The sequence below is a fragment of the Drosophila nasuta genome, chromosome X (assembly GCF_023558535.2).
Source record: "Drosophila nasuta strain 15112-1781.00 chromosome X, ASM2355853v1, whole genome shotgun sequence".
Taxonomy (NCBI): Eukaryota; Metazoa; Arthropoda; class Insecta; order Diptera; family Drosophilidae; genus Drosophila; species Drosophila nasuta.
Window position 1 is genome coordinate 4,576,344 of NC_083459.1, and position 20,529 is coordinate 4,596,872.

A 20,529-nucleotide genomic window follows, 5' to 3' on the forward strand; every position below is an offset into this window, starting at 1 on the left:
AAGCACACGAATAACAACATCTACGTTTGCTGATGACACAGCTATTCTCAGCCGCTCAGATTGGAGAATTAAAGTGAACGAATAAAAAATGCAATCACGTTACATTTACCTTGTACAGGCAAAACTGCTCGCCACTAACGTTAAATAACACTCTACTCCCTCAAGCAAATGAAGTGACATATCTAGGAGTACACCTCGACAGAAGACTCACATGGCGCCGACACATTGAAGGCAAAAGAATACACCTAAAGCTAAAAGCCAGCAGCCTTCATTGGCTTATCAATGCTCGGTCTCCCCTTAGCCTAGAATATAAAGTCCTGCTGTACAACTCGGTACTAAAACCTATATAGATGTACGGCTGCCAGTTATGGGGGAATGCCAGCAATAGTAATATTGACATTGTCCAGCGAGCTCAGTCAAAGATCTTGAGAACCATCACCGTGGTACGTTCGCAACGAAAAGATTCTACCAGTCAAAGAAGTAATTGCAGAACAGATGGAAAAGTACCTTACCAAGCTATTGTTGTACCCTAACCAACTGGCGAGAGCTCTAACAAGGTTGAGCAACCAATCACGTCTTGGACGCAATGACTTACCCACTCAGCGACCGACTTGAGAGACGCGCAACCAGAATGCAGTCTTAGCACACTGTTAGTTAAATTTTAATGTTAAGATTCGTAAACTCATTGTTAGTCTCAAAATAAAGAAGAAAATTCAATAAATAAAGGCAAAGTTTAAAAAAAATATGTACATACACATGTATAGTATGTGCAATAAGTACCATGTAGTTTACATACATTTCCTGCCAGCACAAGGTTATAATACCCTCTACCCTATGGGGGTAAAAACAGTTACACAAGTAAGTTTATAAATATCTTAATTTTTAGACGATACCTTTAACTTCAAAATCCCCTACAAAAAAATTTGTTATTTGGAGAAGAAATAACTGAATCGACCACTTCAAAGTTCGGCTTTGTTGTGAAATATTCGCGATGCACTCCGCAAATGAACTCGTGTTCACAACTTCAATTCTATTTTTAGAAAATACCGTTAGATTTCCAAAAAAATTTAAATTTTTGTTTTGAGTTATTACTGAAAAATATTAAAAACAGGAAATCCTATGTTTGCTATATCGATATCGATATACTATATACAAAATATGCCAGATTGTCAGCCAATGAAACTAATACCCAAGTCCAACAGCCATTGATTACCATATCAAATTAATTCTTAAATAATTTCCACAATTTTTATCTGATCGCAACAAAAATTTCAACAATCATAATGACTTTAGTTATCACAGACTATTTTCGAAAAAGATTTCAGTTTCGACGCTTTAACTTATTTTCTTAAATAATTAAAACCAGTGGCCCGAACTACCCCCTATCTCTATTCACTCCAAATTGTGATTATTGGTGCGATGCATATCATTTTAATAAGCAAATAAGATTATTAGAGACATTTTTTTGAAAGGTTATACATTTTCAGTTTCGCTGTAGTTTAGACACTTGATCCAGAAGTTGTCAATGGTATTATACAAATGTGGCAGCGCATTGCCTATACTGTGGTTCTCATCGGTGTAAGTCTGTGCAAAAACAAAAAGTTTTAATAAATTTTTTCACATAAACAATACTTTCCAACTCACCTGCTCATCAAATTGAATGTCAGCTTTTTGAAGAAGCTTGGCTAATAGCAGTGAATGCTGATAATGGACATTATCATCACCAGAGCCATGAACCAGCAAGAAATCATGGGTCTTGAAGTTCTCCAAATGATGGAAGGCGTTACTCTCATTATACTTTTGCGCATTATCCTCCAAGGTGGGTAGTCCCATATAACGCTCCGTATAGATGGTATCTATTCATATAATCGGATTAGAAATTTGAATTAAATTTGTTTGATTCGTAATTGCAAGCAAATACCGTAGTATAGCCACGAAGTCACAGGCGCCACTGAAACACCACATTGGAAGACGCGAGAATCGTCTTTTTCAATAGTTTTGGCTGTCATATAACCACCATAGCTCCATCCCCAAATCCCTGTGCGGTTTGGATCTATGAAAACTAAGTTATCTTGCAACCACTTGGTGACATACAATTGATCTTCGACCTCATAATCGCCCAAGTCATTATTGACAGAAAACAATAGATCCTTGCCTTTGTTTCCGGTACCACGGCCGTCTATATAAGCGTAAATGGTATCTCTTTTGGTTGTTACAAAGGCCTCATAACCCACAGTAAATGAGTTCGTTACTCGCACTGAATTGGGCCCTCCATAGACTACAACAATCATTGGGTACTTCTTGGATTCATCAAAATTTGGTGGCAGTGCCAACTTAGCAATGCCCGTGCTTCCATCGGCAAGAGCTACGTTAATAAATGAGTAACTAGGACGCAGCTTGCCCTCCAATGTCGTTCTATACTGGCTGTTCAGCTCCCAATCCTTCACCATTGTGTCACTAGCAACTTCATAGATTTTCGTGTAGATCGGATTGGGTCCAACACAGGAGAGAGTGTAGAAAGAAAAGGATTTGCTAAAAGTGGCGCTAGCTGATTTACATTCTTCATTGTCAACATCATAGCGGTTGCAGCTAAGGCAGTCATCATTACTGTACACGTGATACACAGCTGGATTATTCCGTTGAGTAGCCTGATAGTAACTGCAAGAGATGGTGTTGTTTTTTCAATTCTTCCATTGTCATATTATTGTGAAACTGGGAAAACTTACAGCTTATCGTTGATTTCATCATAGCCATAGATATTGAGAACAGTGAAGTTTCCCCGAGATTTCCAGCTATTTACGCCCGTTTGTAGATTGAGGTTCCAAACTTGATACCAGTTGTCTATGAAATAGCTAAACAAACAATTGAGACCGTCATTAATACACTTGGGTGTACTAATGGTAACCCAGCCGTTTGGTTCCTCAATACGCGTAACCTCAACACAGCTGCCATCGTGGCTGCAGCTCTGGATCGATGCCAGATTCTGGCGTCGGTTCATCCAAGTGATAAGTAAATGGCTGTTATTCGACCAAACCACATTCTGCAAAATGTGATCGCTGCTAACAATATCGATTGGAGCATTAATGCGCCGCATAATGGGATCATCATTACTAAGATCGTAGACTCGCAGATATACGATTGGATTAGGTGTGCCAGTTTTCGGATACTTTAACTCCTCTTCGTGTGGATATTGATAATACGAAGTAGAGTCATCGCCGTAAAGAAAATATTTAAAGGTTTCCACATTTGTATCATCGAAGAATCCTACAGAAAGTTTGCTGCCATCTGGCGACCACCACAAAGCGCTACCGCTACTTAGTACTTCCTCCTCATAAACCCAGTCAGGGACTCCATTATAGATAATGCCATCTGTGCCATCTTCCGTGATGGGGATCTCTAGATTCTCATTGAAATGTATGTACACATTGTTCAGGTATACATATGCAAGTCGATCTTTTAGTGGTGACCAACCACAATATTGCAGCTTCTCACCCTTATGGATCTTAATAGACGAATTTGTTGCAATATCATATATATCGTACTGAGCTACGTAAGAATGGCGAAACTTCTCGGTCAAGTTGTAGCGCACCAGAATTTTACTAAAGTCCTGCGAAAGTGTGAAGGTAGCACCACTGTAAGATTCCTGTAATGTTAAGCGTATATATTTAATAAGCTATTTTATAAGTAATTTTTAATAAAATTACCAGAAATGATGAGTCCACGAATATAGTATCTGTATTTGTTGCAGCATTGAATTTGTGAATAGATTTATCACTTGCCGTATAATAGAATTCCTCATCTGCAAGTAGTAAGAAGTAAGAAGCTTAAGATTAATTCTCCTCGTTATTTATAAGATACTTGATTTATTTTGCAAATTTTTTGTTAACATTCTTTCATAATCTGACTATACAAAAAAACACCGCCCAAAACAGCAAATTCTGCGAAGTTAATTCCTTTCCTTAAAACTAAAAGTATGTCAGGAAGAGCTCACTAGGAACCGGCTTTTCAAAATTCGATCTGCACAGCCGAATGAGTGGCTTGGCTCACGATTAAACTTCAGTTTTAGTTTAGTTTTAGTTTTTAATTGGAAATCAATAAAGACAAATGAACTTCGCTCGCTAAATGTTGAGCTATACAATAGGCGAGTGATCGAATTTATATTATTAACACTGCAGCAAACTGCAGTGACCAACGAAAGTATCATAGCATAAAATGGGCTGGAAAATTAAGAGCGCGATGCGATTTACAATCTCTTCACATTTACGCTGTCTCAAAGTTAATTTAGCGGCTACTGCTTAACCAAACACTTAGTTTAGAATATTTAATAACTGAAGAGAACCGTTATTCTTATTTTATTTACATAAGTTTTTAGAAATCCATGTATTATAATTGTAGACGTATTAAGAAGCACTGCGCGAAATCCTCGATGCATTTTACGAAAATTACAAATTATTTATTATATAACTTAATGTTATAGTAATTATATGCTCAAATTGCAATTTTTACACAACAATAAATGGTTATCGTAAGTCAATTTTATTTTAAATTATATTAAGCGACCACCCTCGATTGTGTACCCTAAAAAGAGTCATTACAAATAAAAAATATCAAATTTTATAATCGTTCCTGCAATACCATAATATGCATACTGTAATATTATATACATATGTATGTAAGTTTGATCGTGCATACTGAAATGAATCGCACATGAAGCGTAAGTGCGTAGGTCACCAAATTCTAAATTTGACAACTGCGGTAAAATAAACCACAAAACTATATTTAAAATGGAGAAAGCCAAAAAATATTTTCTCCCATACACTCGATTCTGCAATCTATAATTGAGAGATAAGGCTCAAGTGATTATTATAAAGAACCAGTAAGCAGTACTGAAAGCCATTGAGCCTGATGTAACTCCAGTTTTGAGGAATTAAGAGAAATATAAAAACAGAACCTCTGTTCCAGCTGGAACTTGAACCAGAAACTAAGCCTCTGAGAAATTATAGTGCATCCCATCTACAGTAATACGAATATGGTTACATAAGATGGTACTGCACGCTTCGTCCCATTTACTTGGCTTGTGGAGTGCTTTGTATATATTAAAAGTTCATAGACCAGGTAAGATCCCAGAATAAACAAGTAAGAAAGCCACAGTCGAGTGTACTCGACTGTGAGATACCCGCTACCCATTTTGAATAATAGAAATATATTTTGCGGTATTTTTCTCAAAATATACCGAATATACTACATCAATACTAAAAATATACCAAATGGTATGTTATTTGATTTTTTTGATTTGAGGGGGCGGGAGTGGGCGTGGCAAAAATTTGAAACAAACTTGATCTGCGTGCAAACATAACAAATGCTGTCGAAAAAATTATCGCTCTATCTCTTATAGTCTCTGTTTACGGACGGACGGACGGACAGACACACAGACGGACATAGCTAGATCGTCTCGGCTGTTGACGCTGATCAAGAATATATATATTTTATAGGGTCGGAGATGCCTCCTTTTACTTGTTACATACATTTCCTGCCGGCACAAATTTATAATACCCTTCTACCCTATGGGTATAAAATGTAGTACGGGTATAAAAATGTAGTCATTTGTAGTTACGTAACACCTCGGTTAAACCAGCTTTTACTATTAAAAATCGGTAGAGGAAAGCACTACATCCGCTAATCTGCTATCTCACAAACACATTCCAAATAATCAATGGCTCTTCCTCTTTAAGTGCTACTGAATGCCAACTTCTTAACGATGATAACATCGAAGTCATACTTCTCGCGGAGCATATAAATCGAGCAGTTTATCGTGTGAAGAGGCTTTTACTGCGAGAATGGCAATCCCACAGATCAAAATCTGCAAAACATCCACTAAAATGCAAAACCATGCAGACTATCAAAAGCCTTACGTGAAGAAGAATATCATAACAGCTCTGTGTAGAACCATCCTCACAAAATTCCAAGTTTCCACATTAGAGGATCCACTAAGCTCACCAAATATTTTTGAAATGCCAATAAGGACATACTATTGAGTCTACAAAAATATCTTCCCACCTACAACAATCCTCAATGACAATACCGCTGTGCCGCAACGAAACAAAGTAACTTAACTTGGGGCAAGGTGGGCCAATAATCGATTAGACTCCGAAGCATGCCATTTCATGCTTACATTTTTTTTGATAATTATGATTATTCAGCATTTCTTCGCTAAGAGCGCACCAGGAAATCTTTAAAGTCAATTATGTAATTAAACAAAAAAGCTACAGTCGAGTGTGCTCGACTGTAAGATACCCGATACCCATTTTGAATAAAAGCAAAATATTGCCGTATTATTTTTAAAATATACCTAAAATACTACAAATTACTAAAAATATACCAAATTGTATATTTGGTATATCCATAGACGGCACAATATACCAGATTGTCAGCCAAAGCAACTAAGACCCCTAGTAAGTAGGCATTTTTGCTCATACAAAAGTATTTCTTTAATAACTTCCACAATTTTTATCTGATCGCAGCCAAAATTTCAGGAATCATAATTACTATTGTTATTATTATCGGTGTTCATACGGACAGACCCAGACAGACCCACAGACAGACAGACGGACATGATCGTTTTGGCTGTTGATGCTGATCAAGAATATACATATGTACTTTATAGGGTCGGAGGTGCCTCCTTATACCTGTTACATACATTTGCTGTCGGTAGAAAGTTATTTACGAAAGAGTAAAAAACTAATTATAATTACAGAAACCATCTGCTTGTTTTTCTGGTGCTTAAAATTAAAATTAAAAAAAAAACAAAAGGCTAAAGTCGACTCTTTAATAATACTCGTAATACATAACATACATATATACATATGTATGCATGTACATACATACATGTAAATTTTCATTCAAATCATGGAAAGATTTTCGTTAATATAAACCTTTAACTATTCCATACGGTAACAACTAAAACTCCGACTGCAGCAGCCGTTTTTTGCAATTTAAACATTTTTCTCAAATAACTTCTAAAAATTTTTTCTGATTGCATCCAAATTTTCAGGAATCATAAAAACTGTAGTTATCGATTTTTTTAGATTTGCGATGGCGAAAGTGGGCGTGGCAAACCTCTAAGACAAACATTATCTTCGTACAAACATTATTATAGCATTATGTCTTATAGTCTCTGAGTATAATATGAACTGTCAATTGTCTATCGTCGCGGAGTTTTTGCTAAACAAGAATATATGTACATATGTAAAAAGTCAATTCAGCTGAACCAGTTCTTAGTTCCCTATCTTCTTTTCCTTAAAAATTTGTTTGGTTGACTTAACACGCTTTCCTCTCAGTGTACTCCTCAACTACAGTCAGCGCCACAAAAAAAGGCGCACTTTTAAGGGTTACGAATTTGTAACTTTCAGGGCCTGTGGTTTCATTATATGATTGCGGATTCGCTCAATTTTTTTTTTAACAAGTTAACTGATGGTATGTTAATAAAAGTGCATACCAATTTTTATTTTAAATTGGTTTTTAATATTAAAAAAAATGTTGTTTTTGGTTTCACCCTAGTTTTAGCGACTTTTCACTATTATTGCAAACTTAATGAAAAAAATCATAAAAGTTATAATAATGAAAAAATTCAACAAAAACTATTTTTTTCCAATTGAACACCTTACTAACTATAAAAAAAATTTAAATCTAGGCAATTTAACATTAGACATATTTTTTTAATTTAACTTAATACTTAGAAATGCCGCCTTTGGCCTTAATTACAGACTTTACCCTATGGAGCATAAAATCGTAAATGGAACACAATTATTTCTTTGTTATATCGCATATCCATATTTTTTCTATACTTTGTTTTAGCTCATCCATAGTTTTGGGCTTTCGCTTTCTTTTTTTGGCCCCCATATAGGCCCCAACATTCTCGATTGGACTAAGGTCTGGGCTGTTTTCTGGCCAATCTAAGGACTTAATGCCCAATTCTTTCTTCAAATTTATTATTTTTAGATAGAAAAATGTTCGATTTATCTGAATAAGTTGTTTTGGTAACAATCGGACACTGAGTAACTCACAGATCGCGCTCGATTGCAAGGTGCAGAATCATCCTGAAAAATGGGTTCTTCTTCTTCTTCACTTATGGACTCAATGCTAGGCACAACTCCACTTAAAATTATTTCTTTGTATTTTTCTGCATTGATCATACCCTGAACCATTAAAATTGATTCCGTTTTATATTTGGATATGCATCCCCATACCATAACATACGGTGAATGCTTTACTGTGGCTATGCAGCAATTTTCAGAAAACCGTTACCCACGTCTACGGCGCACCTTGAGAATTCCATCAGATCCAATGAGATTAAATTTGGACTCATCTGAAAATAGCACTCTTGACCAATCAGAATCAGTCCAATTTGAAGAAAGAATTGGGCATTAAGTCCTTAGATTGGCCAGAAAACAGCCCAGACCTTAGTCCAATCGAGAATGTTGGGGCCTATATGGGGGCCAAAAAAAGAAAGCGAAAGCCCAAAACTATGGATGAGCTAAAACAAAGTATAGAAAAATATGGATATGCGATATAACAAAGAAATAATTGTGTTCCATTTACGATTTTATGCTCCATAGGGTAAAGTCTGTAATTAAGGCCAAAGGCGGCATTTCTAAGTATTAAGTTAAATTAAAAAAATATGTCTAATGTTAAATTGCCTAGATTTAAATTTTTTTTATAGTTAGTAAGGTGTTCAATTGGAAAAAAATAGTTTTTGTTGAATTTTTTCATTATTATAACTTTTATGATTTTTTTCATTAAGTTTGCCATAATAGTGAAAAGTCGCTAAAACTAGGGTGAAACCAAAAACAACATTTTTTTTAATATTAAAAACAAATTTAAAATAAAAATTGGTATGCACTTTTATTAACATACCATCAGTTAACTTGTTAAAAAAAAAATTGAGCGAATCCGCAATCATATAATGAAACCACAGGCCCTGAAAGTTACAAATTCGTAACCCTTAAAAGTGCGGCTTTTTTTGTGGCGCTGACTGTATTTCTCTAATTATACCACTATAAACCATTGACTCTGAGCCGATAAGAAACGACATACACAAATATATGAATGTAGGTAATAAGTCTCGCATTAAAGATAAGATTATAAGTGGTATATCGACATCTGTTAGATTATCAATATTTAGAGCCTCTCAATAATATTTATGAATATACGTATTACACCTTACGACTGAAGGAAAGTAAGAAATAAGTTGCAACAAATATCCAAAAACTTTTAAAATACATAATATATATAGTAATTATGATCCAAAAGCTGTTTGATCTTGAAATACAAATGCATACAGATGAAATTGTTCATTCAGTTCACACAGTTTGAAAACACATTGATAAGAATGTTCCTAGCTGGGAATTTTAAATTCATGTGGAGAGGGTAGTCACAGACAAGGGGATTTTGCGACCTGATCACCTCATACATTTAATGTCACAAGTCGAATCTTGTGACCGATCTTGCCAATAACAATGACTGACCTGTTATCCATGTGCCATTAAAGCTACGAAGACCTGCAGTGCCATAAATCGCATCTGTTAAGTTCCAGGGTGTCTTGCCACTGATCAAACGGTCAGTAGTTGGTTGTATTTTTATGATCGAGGTGTGTCCCAGGTAAAATTGACTAAGAAATAGCAGTAACAACTTAAATATAGGTAGCATGATTTCACTACTATTCGTCAATTATAACAATGGCAACTTCGAACACGATTAAGCCAACCACAAGTAGCACAAGTAGATGTCCAACAAACAGCACCGTTCCGCACAGGCCCACAACAAAACATCAACTGAATTCACAATCAGTTATAATCAGCAAATTAGCATCGCCGATACCGCCTGCGTGAACTCAAAATTGAAACAAAGCATTGAGTCACTGTAAAAATACCCTATGAACTAAATTAGAATTAGCCCAAGCATTAGCAATGTAGGAAATCAACCAAAAGTTTACTTCTTAAAAATCTGAAATATGTACATACAAACATATGTATGTATATATGGACCAATGTTTTGTTTCAATCTTGTAATTATAAAACAAAACAATTGAGAAAGCTACAGTCGAGTGTGCTCGCCTGTGAGACACCTTTTATTAAAACCAAACTCTAAAAATTCGATATATTGCATTACGGTTTTTTTTTGTTTTCATACAATATTTTTTAAATAACATCTACAATAATTATATGATTGCAACAAAACTTTGGAAAAAAATAAATACTGTAACAAAAATAACAAGTGAAATCGAAAAAAATATAACTTTATATTTTATAGTCTTTGAGATCCAGTGTTTCATACGGACAAATTTATAATGCCTTCTTACCCTACGGGCTTGTATAAACATTTAATATTTTGTTGCCAAAACAGAGTTACAATCCGATCACTGTCAGCTGTTTGTGAATAGACTTACATACATATGAATGTATGGTCTGTGAATATTCGCTTGCTTACATCCATTCAAATTAGATAATTAAATTTTTAATTATGCATTTTTGGTAAGTGCAATTTATTTGATTTAATAAAAAAGATCTGGTTAATGCAGGACACATTTTTCGATTTGCATAATTTCCGGGAATATGTTGTTCTGATGCATTCAACGATGTTTCCCCAAAAAAAAAAACGAAACTAAACGCAACGTAATTCTACTTTAATTTTTTTGCGTGACATCTGTCTGCTTAATTTATATATTCAAACATACATATCATAGAATTAATTAATTAATGGTCAATAAATTGTCCACTACTAGAGCGACAATTATGCGAATGAACACAACTATTTTTTAAAGTATATTTAACATATATAACAAGGGATATGAGGAGTATATGAGCCTCGAAATATTTCTAAATTAATGAATTCTTTTTGGGACACAGTCAAAACTACGAATCAAGCTGTACATTTATTTAATGCGATTTTGCGCTAATAATCAATTTTATTATGGTAAATAGTACAAATTCGATTACTGAAATAAGTTATCCGATGTTGTTAGTTATTAAAGACGTATATTAAGTGTAGTACGGCTTTTTACGAGAATGCATAAATTAAAACATTGTTGATTAGAATTATACTTAGTAGTATAAATTGAGTTTATTATATTATGGTATTGATTACAACATATTAATTACGATCGTTAAAACAATTGAAAACGTAAAGGGCAATCATCGAAATCATAATTTCGTCAATTGCTGCTTACATACACATCGAAATTAAAACGATTTCTTTTTGATTGGCTTACGATCGCTATTTTAAGGACTAATCACGCTATATTACTGGTGGTGATACATGTATTACAATGACTACTGTTGTGGAGGCGGCAGCGATGGCGACTGCAAGTGCTGTTGCAGGGATGGCAATTGCATGACTCGTGCTAGTATATGAGCTTGCTGCTCCAAGCATTTAGGGAAAAAAGTTTGCATGAGCTCCACCTTTCGCTCTTCCAATTCCAGGCGTTGTCTTGAGATTTTCGTTTGCTCAGAGAGCAGTTGATTCTTCCGACGCACTTCTTCAATATATATCGACTCCAGTGAATCAGCAGCGGGGGGATTGCTTGAGCCAAACGGTCGACCCCGTTTCCGTGGGGTTGTGCTGATGGCATTGCTTGCGGCTCCTACTCCAACTGGAGGTTGCATTTGCACCGCCGCCATTGATTCGTCTTTGCTGTTGCTATTGTTGGTGGCTACGCTTATTGTATTATTACTGCTGTTAATATAAGCGACAGCTGTGATAGCTTGATGATTAATAGACGATACAGAGGCGGCGTTATTGCTGCTGCTAGTGCTGTTGCTATTATATTGCTGTGGTTGTTGCTGCTGAGTCGAGATCCCACTTGCAGCATAATTAACATCACTAGACTCGTACTCAGACTGAAAATGTTGCTGTTGATGTTGTTGTTGCTGCTGCTGTTGCTGGGGAGTTTGGAGTTCGAGTAATTGTGCAGGCTCCGCTGGTGAATACTGTTGCAATTGCTCCTGAAATGGCATTGATCGATAATCGTCCTCATCGTACTCGCGCTTTATATCGTCGTACTGATCTGTGAACAGTTCGGTATTGAAGCTCATTGTGTTATTATTATTGTTATTGACTTGAGCATGTCTGTTGCTGTTGTTGCTGTTGCTACTGTTGTTGTAAAAGTTGTTGCCCGTTGGCTCAGTGGTCAAATTAAGCACTGATTGGCCTTGTTGCTGTTGTTGTGGCTGCTGTTTCTGTTGCTGTTCCTCTTCACGCGGCGGGGACACATCACGATTGTTGAGCAACACATCGGGTGGAATAGGTTCAGCATTCTTGGGCCTATGTATATTCTTAAGTATGCGATTGATTATGTCATATTTCTTCCAGCGCAAGGAATAACTCGAGGGATCACTTTGAAGCTGTTTCTTTACTTGACTGCCAAACGAGAAAAAACATAAGTATAAATATAGTGCTATTCATGCATTTTGACAGTAACTCACCGAAACTTAGCACGTGTCTGGTTAACCTTCATTTGAATCTCTTCGGGCTTCACATCCACCGAGAAACGTTCGCGCAACTCCTCAGACCATTGACCAAAGAAAATTGTGTTCTTTCCATTACGTGTTAAACGCCAGTTGTCCCGACCCCAAATCTCATAGAGGCGCTCCTCCTCGCTGGGCGTCCAATAGCGCCGAGCTTTCTCTTTCGACTTCACTTCCAGCAACTCCTGACTGCCACACATACTCGCATCTGGAGCTTCCGGATCTACGGTTGGTTTTGAGTTTGTGACTCCTCCAATCAAGTCTGTCGCTTGGCTTCCATCGCCAAGATTAAATGATAAATTTTCGTAGTCCATGCGAGTGCAAGGTTTGTTATATATGCGGATCAACAAAAGAAAGTTATTCGTGTGTAGTACAAGTTTGAAAAACTTATTTAGGCACCACAATATCTCATTTTATATTAGCAAACCGAAGCTTCACTTTTTTCGCAAAAAAATCAACAACTAGTGATGGAATGAAATATCGAATGACTTTTTAATCGATACATATTTTTACTCCTCATTTCAACGAGAATATCGCCCTACAATTTCCGCCATATTTTTATCAGTGACGCGATGTTTCTCGTGCATTTATATATTTTTGTAAATATTTAATTTCTTATTCTTTGATTTGATGTATCAAATGCTTTCATATTGCATTATATTAAATAAAGTCGTTCTAAAACGATCAGCTCCTGCACAAAGTAGTGGATTTAATCGTGTTTGTGATCTTCTACCCACATTTTGTTATGTACCTGTTCATTGCCTTTTATTGTTGACTGTATTTCCTTTTTTAATTGCGAAGCAATATAATATAATTTTAAAATGCCAAATTATGTAAGTGCAGTTTTAATTATATAATTTTTCAATATACAGCCAAGATACGGTCACATTTTTAGAATCACTGTAATTTCATTAATGATGCGGCTCTATCAGCCGACACTCACATATATCCGCTTATGGAATGATGCCACGTTAAAATGAACCTTTCGCCGCATTATTCCATAAGCGGCTGTGTGTAATGGAAGGCTAATGGAGCCGCATCATTGATTATGCTGCAACGATACTGAAAATGTAGAAGTATTTTGGCTAATTATTTGGTACTTATTAAAAAAAATTAGATAACAATGGAAATCAGATGATTATATTATTCTTTAAAAATAAAAAAAGTCGAATATATAAGAAAATGTCTAAGAAAAAATCGCCAAGACGATCAATTTGACATTTTGACCATGTATATAAATATTGTCTTTGCAGAGCGAGTTGCTTATTATAAATAAAAACGAAATGTAAATAAACTTATACTCTTTGAATGCCGTTAGTGTTACTTATTTAATGGAATTGCTTATTTTTCTGGTGATTTTTCTATATTGCGTTAAATATTCTTCCTTCCGTCTGAGTTTGTTATGTTTTTCAACCCTAATCAGCTGTTCGCGAGATGCAGTTTTGGGGTAAGCACTTGCATCACAGAACTGCATCTATGAAATAAAGTATAAGCAGAGTATAAAGAAAAACGCATTGCGAAAAATGTTTATTTAGGTTCTGCTGACAACTGAGCTTAAAATAAAAGACATTAAAACAAAAATTTTTTGTTTAATAATTTCAATTTATACAATTACAAAAAAAGTGATTGCGATATACCATCGATAACCTTTTCGATAACAATGCCGAAACAGAACAATAGAACCATTCATAGTCCACACAAAAATACCAATAAAAGAATTACACTAAGCATTTGATATAAAATTCATGATTTCAGAAGTTGAATTCAATTCGCATTTGTTTTAAATCAATATTGGTTAAATATTTATATTTATATCAAAAATACTTAAACAACGCACATCGATGTTCTACATGCAAGTGCCACCTCTATTGAACATACCTCAAACCAATTACCTTAATATTTATGGAAAAAAATTTGCTTCGACAAGATGAGTGAAGTGGAAAACAAACGCGGTCCAAAACATATGCGGCTTCGCTACTACACATCATACGAGGAAGCCTCCGTGTTGAAACTGTGGCGCGAACATCTCAACGAAATCACATCTTACACCGAAAACTTACAAATTTTTCGCGAGATTGCCTTTGGTTTACAGCAGCATCGAATCAGATTAAACAAACAAGAAGTTCGGCGTCGCATTAGTAGCTATAGGAACAAGTATTTGTAAGTACATATTTTATAGCACTTCGCTATTTATAAAATCTATTATATTTTGTACTAGAATTGAGCGGAGTCGATTAGAGAGCGACCCGGAGTATAAGTCACATTGGCGCCTTTATCCGCTCATCAGCAGCCTCTTCCCTTCCACGACACAAGAATCCATAATTCTTCCGGAGTACAGCGCCTTGGGTGCTATAGAGGCAAAAGTGCGCAGCGAACTTCCCAGCCTTCCCCGCTTTCAGCGGCACGACTGCAAGACAATGAAGTTCGAACAAGATGTTGACGGATGTCCCTTTATGGTGGGTCAATTTATTAAACCGGAGATGTTGCCGCAGTCCACGCCGTCGAAATTATTTTCTATTAAGACGGAGGAGAAAATCTGCGATGAAATAGAAGATATGCGGTCTTCGCCTGAGAAACGCATCCCGTTTGTGAGCACATTCGAATACGCTGGATCAGCTCGTCGAATCCGTCGCCGCAGTATAATGCCGCGGACTGGTCAGATAACTATGGCGCAAATCCAAATGTTGCGCCAGGAGAATGATTTACTAGTCGAGCAACGCGACGCTCATCTAGCGGACCTTCAACTAAAGGAACGTCAATATCAGAATTTAGAGCAGACATTTGATTTCTGGTTGCATCAGCAGGAAACCTGGATGATCTTCTTAGATGATAGGGATTTACAAAAGCCATAATTCATCATAAATTGATGGAAAATAAAAAGCTTTATTTTTTATATTTGTCAGTTACTCTTATCTATTAAGTAATCAAAGCAGAATCCTAATCACACACATCCAAATATATGTGGTTTAATTTGATTAAAAATACAATCTGAACATTATGCTTCTAATTATAAAATTTAAGTTGATATAGTAAAAAGTTTAATATTAAAAATCAGTTCTTTATCAGTCAAAACGAACCGGGAACTGCGTTGTATACAAATGTCAACCTCCTTATTTTTACCGCTTGGACTGTGCATTATAAAATAGATTTAAGTACAAAACATGTGAATATAACTGAATGGAATATGCTTCAACAGTGCCAAAGTATTTTGGAATACTTATTTCTTTTTCAACTGTTGGAAAAACTCAATCGTCGATGGTGAGTAGTTTAAGCACAAGCATCAGCATGTGGTTGTACAAACAAGTTTTTGTACCCGCTAGCCCATAGGGTAGAAGGGTATTATAACTTTGTGCCGGGAGGATATATATGTAATACTTAGAAGGAGGCGTCTCCGACCCTATAAAGTATATACACCTGGCCCTCGCTTAACTCGGACTCTTTTAGCACGAACTCGGTCTTGCACGATTACAAATTTACTCCCATCCCCCTTTTAACATGCTAAAGACCTCGTTCTTACACGATTTTTTTAATAAGGATCCACTAAAATGCGAAAAAAAAAATTTTTGAAACAAAATGGCTTAAGCTATAAAGCACCAAATGCATTTTAAATTTGATATGAATTGAAACATGATTTTCTTACTTTTTAACATTTTAAAGTTTCTATAAAGTTTAGCTTGTTAATAATAATATGTTGAAACTTTTTTAATTTAATATTAACTTTTAATTATGAAAATATGAATGTTATGCATTTGTTAAAGGCATATACAAAATAAATTTTGTTTAATTTTGAACAAATATATTAAACTTTAATAAAAACAGACCAAATTTGAACAAAAAACATTTTTTTGCTGCCAATTTTGAATTTTGCGAACGTAACCCCATATTTTGTACTGAATCCATGTTTCGCTTAACACGAGGATTTCTAGGAACGTAACCCCGTGTTAAGCGAGGGCCAAGTGTATATCCTTGATCAGCCGAAACGATCTAGCCATGTCCGTCTGTCCGTATGAAACACTGGATCTCAGAGACTATAAGAGATAGAGCAATTTTGTTCGACAGCGTTTGTTATGTTTGCACGCAGATCAAGTTTGTTTCAAATTTTTGCCACGACCCCGCAAATTAACAAATATTGAATAAAAAGCGTAGAGCTGCGAATTTTGGTGTGTACAATAATAACAATAGGTAGCTATGATTCCTGAAAATTTGGTTGCGATCAGATTAAAATTGTGGAAATTATTAAAGAAATACTTTCGTATGGGCAAAAACGCCTACTTACTAGGGGTCTGAGTTGCTTTGGCCGACAATCTGGTATATTATGACGTCTATGGTATATTTTGAATGTGGTACTATGTCGATATACCAAATATACTATTTGGTATATTTTTTGTATTTTGGTATATTTTGAAAATAATACCGCAATGTTTTACTTTTATTCAAAATGGGTAGCGGGTATCTAACAGTCGAGCACACTTGACTGTATCTTTCTGACTTGTTTTAGTTAGCGCAAGTTTTATAATTCTTGGTCACAATAATGAGGACTTCAAACACGATTACATTTTATCGACGTTCTCCCACAAGACGCAACTCTTAAAGCTCTTCTGGCGAGAACATTTTCTAAACATTGGATTTGTAAATGCATAATAATAACGATATTTAATATACTTAAGTCATATGCAGAAAGCCCTGGTCAACAGCTCAAGAAATTTTCTGATAACAAAATAGAAAAACAAGAAATAACGGAAATTGTAAATTTCTGCAGCAGTGTTAAATATTCGCTATCTAACAACTGCAGCATATTGTTAGATTAGTAATTAGATACTTCTTCTAGGTACGCTAATTCTATGTCAACGCCTCCTTCTTTGAGGAGACCGACATCCATATACCAGGCATACCAGGCAAGATTTTTGTTTTTAATTTCCTTACCTCATGGTTTTTTATGCCTTATTTATCAATATAAATATATTTTTTGTAATTAAAAATAACTTTTTAATCTATGAATAAACTTTTAGCAAAATACTTTAAATGCTTATGTATGTATGCATGCTAACAAAAATTTATCCGGCGGAGAGACCCAAACAAATGTAAACATTCTAAAATAATGAATCAATTAATATTAACGAGCTGATGGGTGATTGATGTCGATACACGGTAATACCGTTCTACATAAAATTTTCAAAATGCAACAAGCAATTCTTTTATTAGAATAGTTTTGGAAATATTTTTATGTTTAAAAATGAATAGAAAAGTTCCTAACACCAATCTTAGCTCTAAATAACATTGTCTTATTTCTAAAATTGTTTATTTTTGTTTTTATATCGCATGCCAAATTTTACGTCAGAAAATTACCCATATTTAACAGTACTATGCATTTTTTAAAGCTGATTAGATGGTTTCAAAAAATAATTTAAATTTGTTGGGTACAGTATCATATACTATTAAATTTTATAATACTAAAATTTATCACACTTCTGATCCAAGCTTCGCAACCCTAAGCACACACTTTTCCACCTTCAATCGGCAAGAAAATTTATGGAAAGTATTATACAGTTATATATGTATTTTATTTAATTATGTCTTTACAAAAATTACATGGGACGCAAATTCCTCTCATTTCCTTTTGCAATTGTATATGGACAGCATTGAAGGGCTTCGTGAAGTTCGAAAAATCACCCACTTTTACATTTATTAATAACAAATTGTTATTCATTAAAAAAAGTAAGCAACGGTATATTTTAAGCGTGGCCGCTCTGACGAAAAACAGGTGACCATAATGAGGGCAGATTTCAAAATTATCAAAAAATTCAAGCGGAATGAAAATCAGTAGTGCAATTTCCAAGCCATTCACTCATTTTTATTCTAATTTTTTTCTGAGGTGATCTCCGTTTCGCTTTCCTCTCAATAAAATATGGCGTCACTGAAAAAATATTTCGAAAATTGGTATCCGATATTTTCACATTTCTCGCCCATGTATAAAAACTGTTGCACAAATTGTAGACTGATCGTTTTTGACAGCCTTTATGACACATAACTTGTCACAAAAATAGTAAAAATAAACAAAAATTTATGGTCATCCCACTCAAACATTTGACTTTTAACTAAATGCAATAATTAAAAACAAAAAAACAAATTAAATCACATTCATTGACTATCGGAGTATCGATACGCTTCAACATATTTTTGCTGGGAACTGCTGCATAAATTTTGCAAGTCCGCTTTTTTTTTTATATGGAGTTGAACGAAAAAATGACGATTTTGCGCATCTGGGAACAGTGCCTTAGGGATTTTGCATGGGCCAAATGTAAAAAAGGAAAATGTTGAAAAGGAAAACAGAATTTTTGATGAAACACGCACAAAAACTTTTACGCTAAAAGTGACATTATTTATCGCAAAATATTGAGTATTAAATACAGATTGCAGTTTGGTCACACTGAAGAGAATTCATTCACTAACATTCTGAGTTAAGTTAGAGCATATTTTATTCAAAATGATTAATTGCACAATATTTAATGGAATGCGAATGCTGCGGCTTACTAACATAATTAAAACAAACCAAACAAATTCACTAGCTTCTGTACGTCTTTATGGTAAGAGTTCCACTAATTTTTGAAACTGATTTCATAACAGTTGATTTTCAATAGCCACACATCCAAAACGATTCTATAAACAAACGAATGTGATATGCACAGATAACGGCTATGAGGTTACGTTAGACCACAGGAAGCTAAAGACACCCAAAGGAACACTGTTTACAGTGAAGAGTGAGCCGCTGGCAATAGCCGTGGCCACTGAGTTCGATAATCAGAAGGAGCAAATAGAACGCTCTCGAATGCATATATCGGCACTTTGTTTCACAGTTCTGGACAATCCCAATAATCTGACGAAGCTCGACATAGTCAACTACTTATTGAACTTTGTGCCTACCGATACAGTTCTCTTTCAAAATGAGGTAAGTATGAGTTATTTAATTGGTTTGAATTTGGTTCAAGCTTTGTGTAATATATTTGGCAGACTGAAACGGCTTTGCAAGAGCTGCAATTGAATGAATGGGATCCGGTAATCAATTGGTTTAACAAACGTTTCGAGACAAATCTACAGAAGACTATGAGTATAACACCGCCTTATGTGACCGACGAAGACAAAATTAAAATCGCCAAGCATTTCCAGTCGTTCAGTCTAGATACATTGCATGGTAAAAAAAAAACAACCATTAAATCAATATTCTAAATTCTGGATTTCCTTAGGATATACTTTTGCAGTGGATACGCTGAAATCGATTGTGTTAGCTTGCGCTGTAATTGAGCAACAAATTAGTGTGGAGAAAGCCGTTACACTCTCACGTCTAGAAGAGGAATATCAACTAAAGTTTTGGGGACGCGTCGAGTGGTCTCATGACCTAAGTCAACAGGATCTACAAGCTCGCCTGGCCGCCTCAGTGTTATTTGTTCATTTCAATTGCTCAGAGCACCTTGTTCAAGAAAAACTCTTATTATAATATTAAAACCAACTTTCCTTTCTTTTGAAAATTGTCATTTAAATGATACCATACAAATTGCATTTACTTGGCGCCAATTTTAAATCACTTCAGCGCACGTCACCAACGAAAAAACATAAGCGGCCGTGTGCTTTGTTCGCACCACATTTTGTTGACGTCTTGCTATGAGTTTATATTATCATATGTGCTTTTCATTAAATCTGTTCTTTAACAGACACATTGCACATGCACGTAGCAGTATGTGTGCTTTTATATGCACCTGACTTCATCAGAATACAAAGTCATACTAGCTAGAAAATGCAAATGTAGCCGCTCGCCAGTGAAAGCCCTTCTGTTTTCAGGTCGTTTGCAAGTCCTTTTCAGGTTTAGTATGTACATTTTGTACATATCCTAAATGATTAATTGATATCATTTAGAAGCTTTGGATAATATCGAAAATAGTATCGAAAAAAGGTTAAGAAATTAATACATATATATATATATATATATATATATATATATATATATATATATATA

The 20,529-nt window shown here is 35.1% G+C and overlaps 4 protein-coding genes across 4 annotated transcripts; 2 read left to right on the forward strand and 2 right to left on the reverse strand.

Annotated features, from left to right (window-relative positions):
• Positions 1-1,408: 1,408 nt before the first annotated feature.
• Positions 1,409-9,826, reverse strand: LOC132796325 (venom dipeptidyl peptidase 4). The gene is made up of 6 exons (XM_060807462.1): positions 9,525-9,826; positions 3,705-3,799; positions 2,727-3,643; positions 1,922-2,658; positions 1,645-1,856; positions 1,409-1,584 (listed from the first exon to the last, which is right to left on the reverse strand). The coding sequence occupies exons 1-6, from the start codon at positions 9,703-9,705 to the stop codon at positions 1,474-1,476; spliced, it is 2,253 nt and encodes a 750-aa protein (XP_060663445.1). The 5' UTR covers positions 9,706-9,826; the 3' UTR covers positions 1,409-1,473.
• Positions 9,827-10,737: 911 nt separating this feature from the next.
• LOC132796383 (myb-like protein AA) lies at positions 10,738-12,997 on the reverse strand. The gene is made up of 2 exons (XM_060807541.1): positions 12,480-12,997; positions 10,738-12,414 (listed from the first exon to the last, which is right to left on the reverse strand). Exons 1-2 carry the CDS (start codon positions 12,833-12,835, stop codon positions 11,328-11,330), a joined length of 1,443 nt encoding a protein of 480 aa, XP_060663524.1. The 5' UTR covers positions 12,836-12,997; the 3' UTR covers positions 10,738-11,327.
• Positions 12,998-14,195: 1,198 nt separating this feature from the next.
• LOC132796649 (uncharacterized) lies at positions 14,196-15,720 on the forward strand. The gene is made up of 2 exons (XM_060807897.1): positions 14,196-14,681; positions 14,740-15,720. The coding sequence occupies exons 1-2, from the start codon at positions 14,449-14,451 to the stop codon at positions 15,371-15,373; spliced, it is 867 nt and encodes a 288-aa protein (XP_060663880.1). The 5' UTR covers positions 14,196-14,448; the 3' UTR covers positions 15,374-15,720.
• A 3,209-nt stretch (positions 15,721-18,929) lies between these two features.
• LOC132796784 (ATP synthase mitochondrial F1 complex assembly factor 2) lies at positions 18,930-20,061 on the forward strand. The gene is made up of 4 exons (XM_060808064.1): positions 18,930-19,105; positions 19,160-19,467; positions 19,530-19,710; positions 19,763-20,061. Exons 1-4 carry the CDS (start codon positions 19,006-19,008, stop codon positions 20,011-20,013), a joined length of 840 nt encoding a protein of 279 aa, XP_060664047.1. The 5' UTR covers positions 18,930-19,005; the 3' UTR covers positions 20,014-20,061.
• The last annotated feature ends 468 nt before the right edge of the window (positions 20,062-20,529 follow it).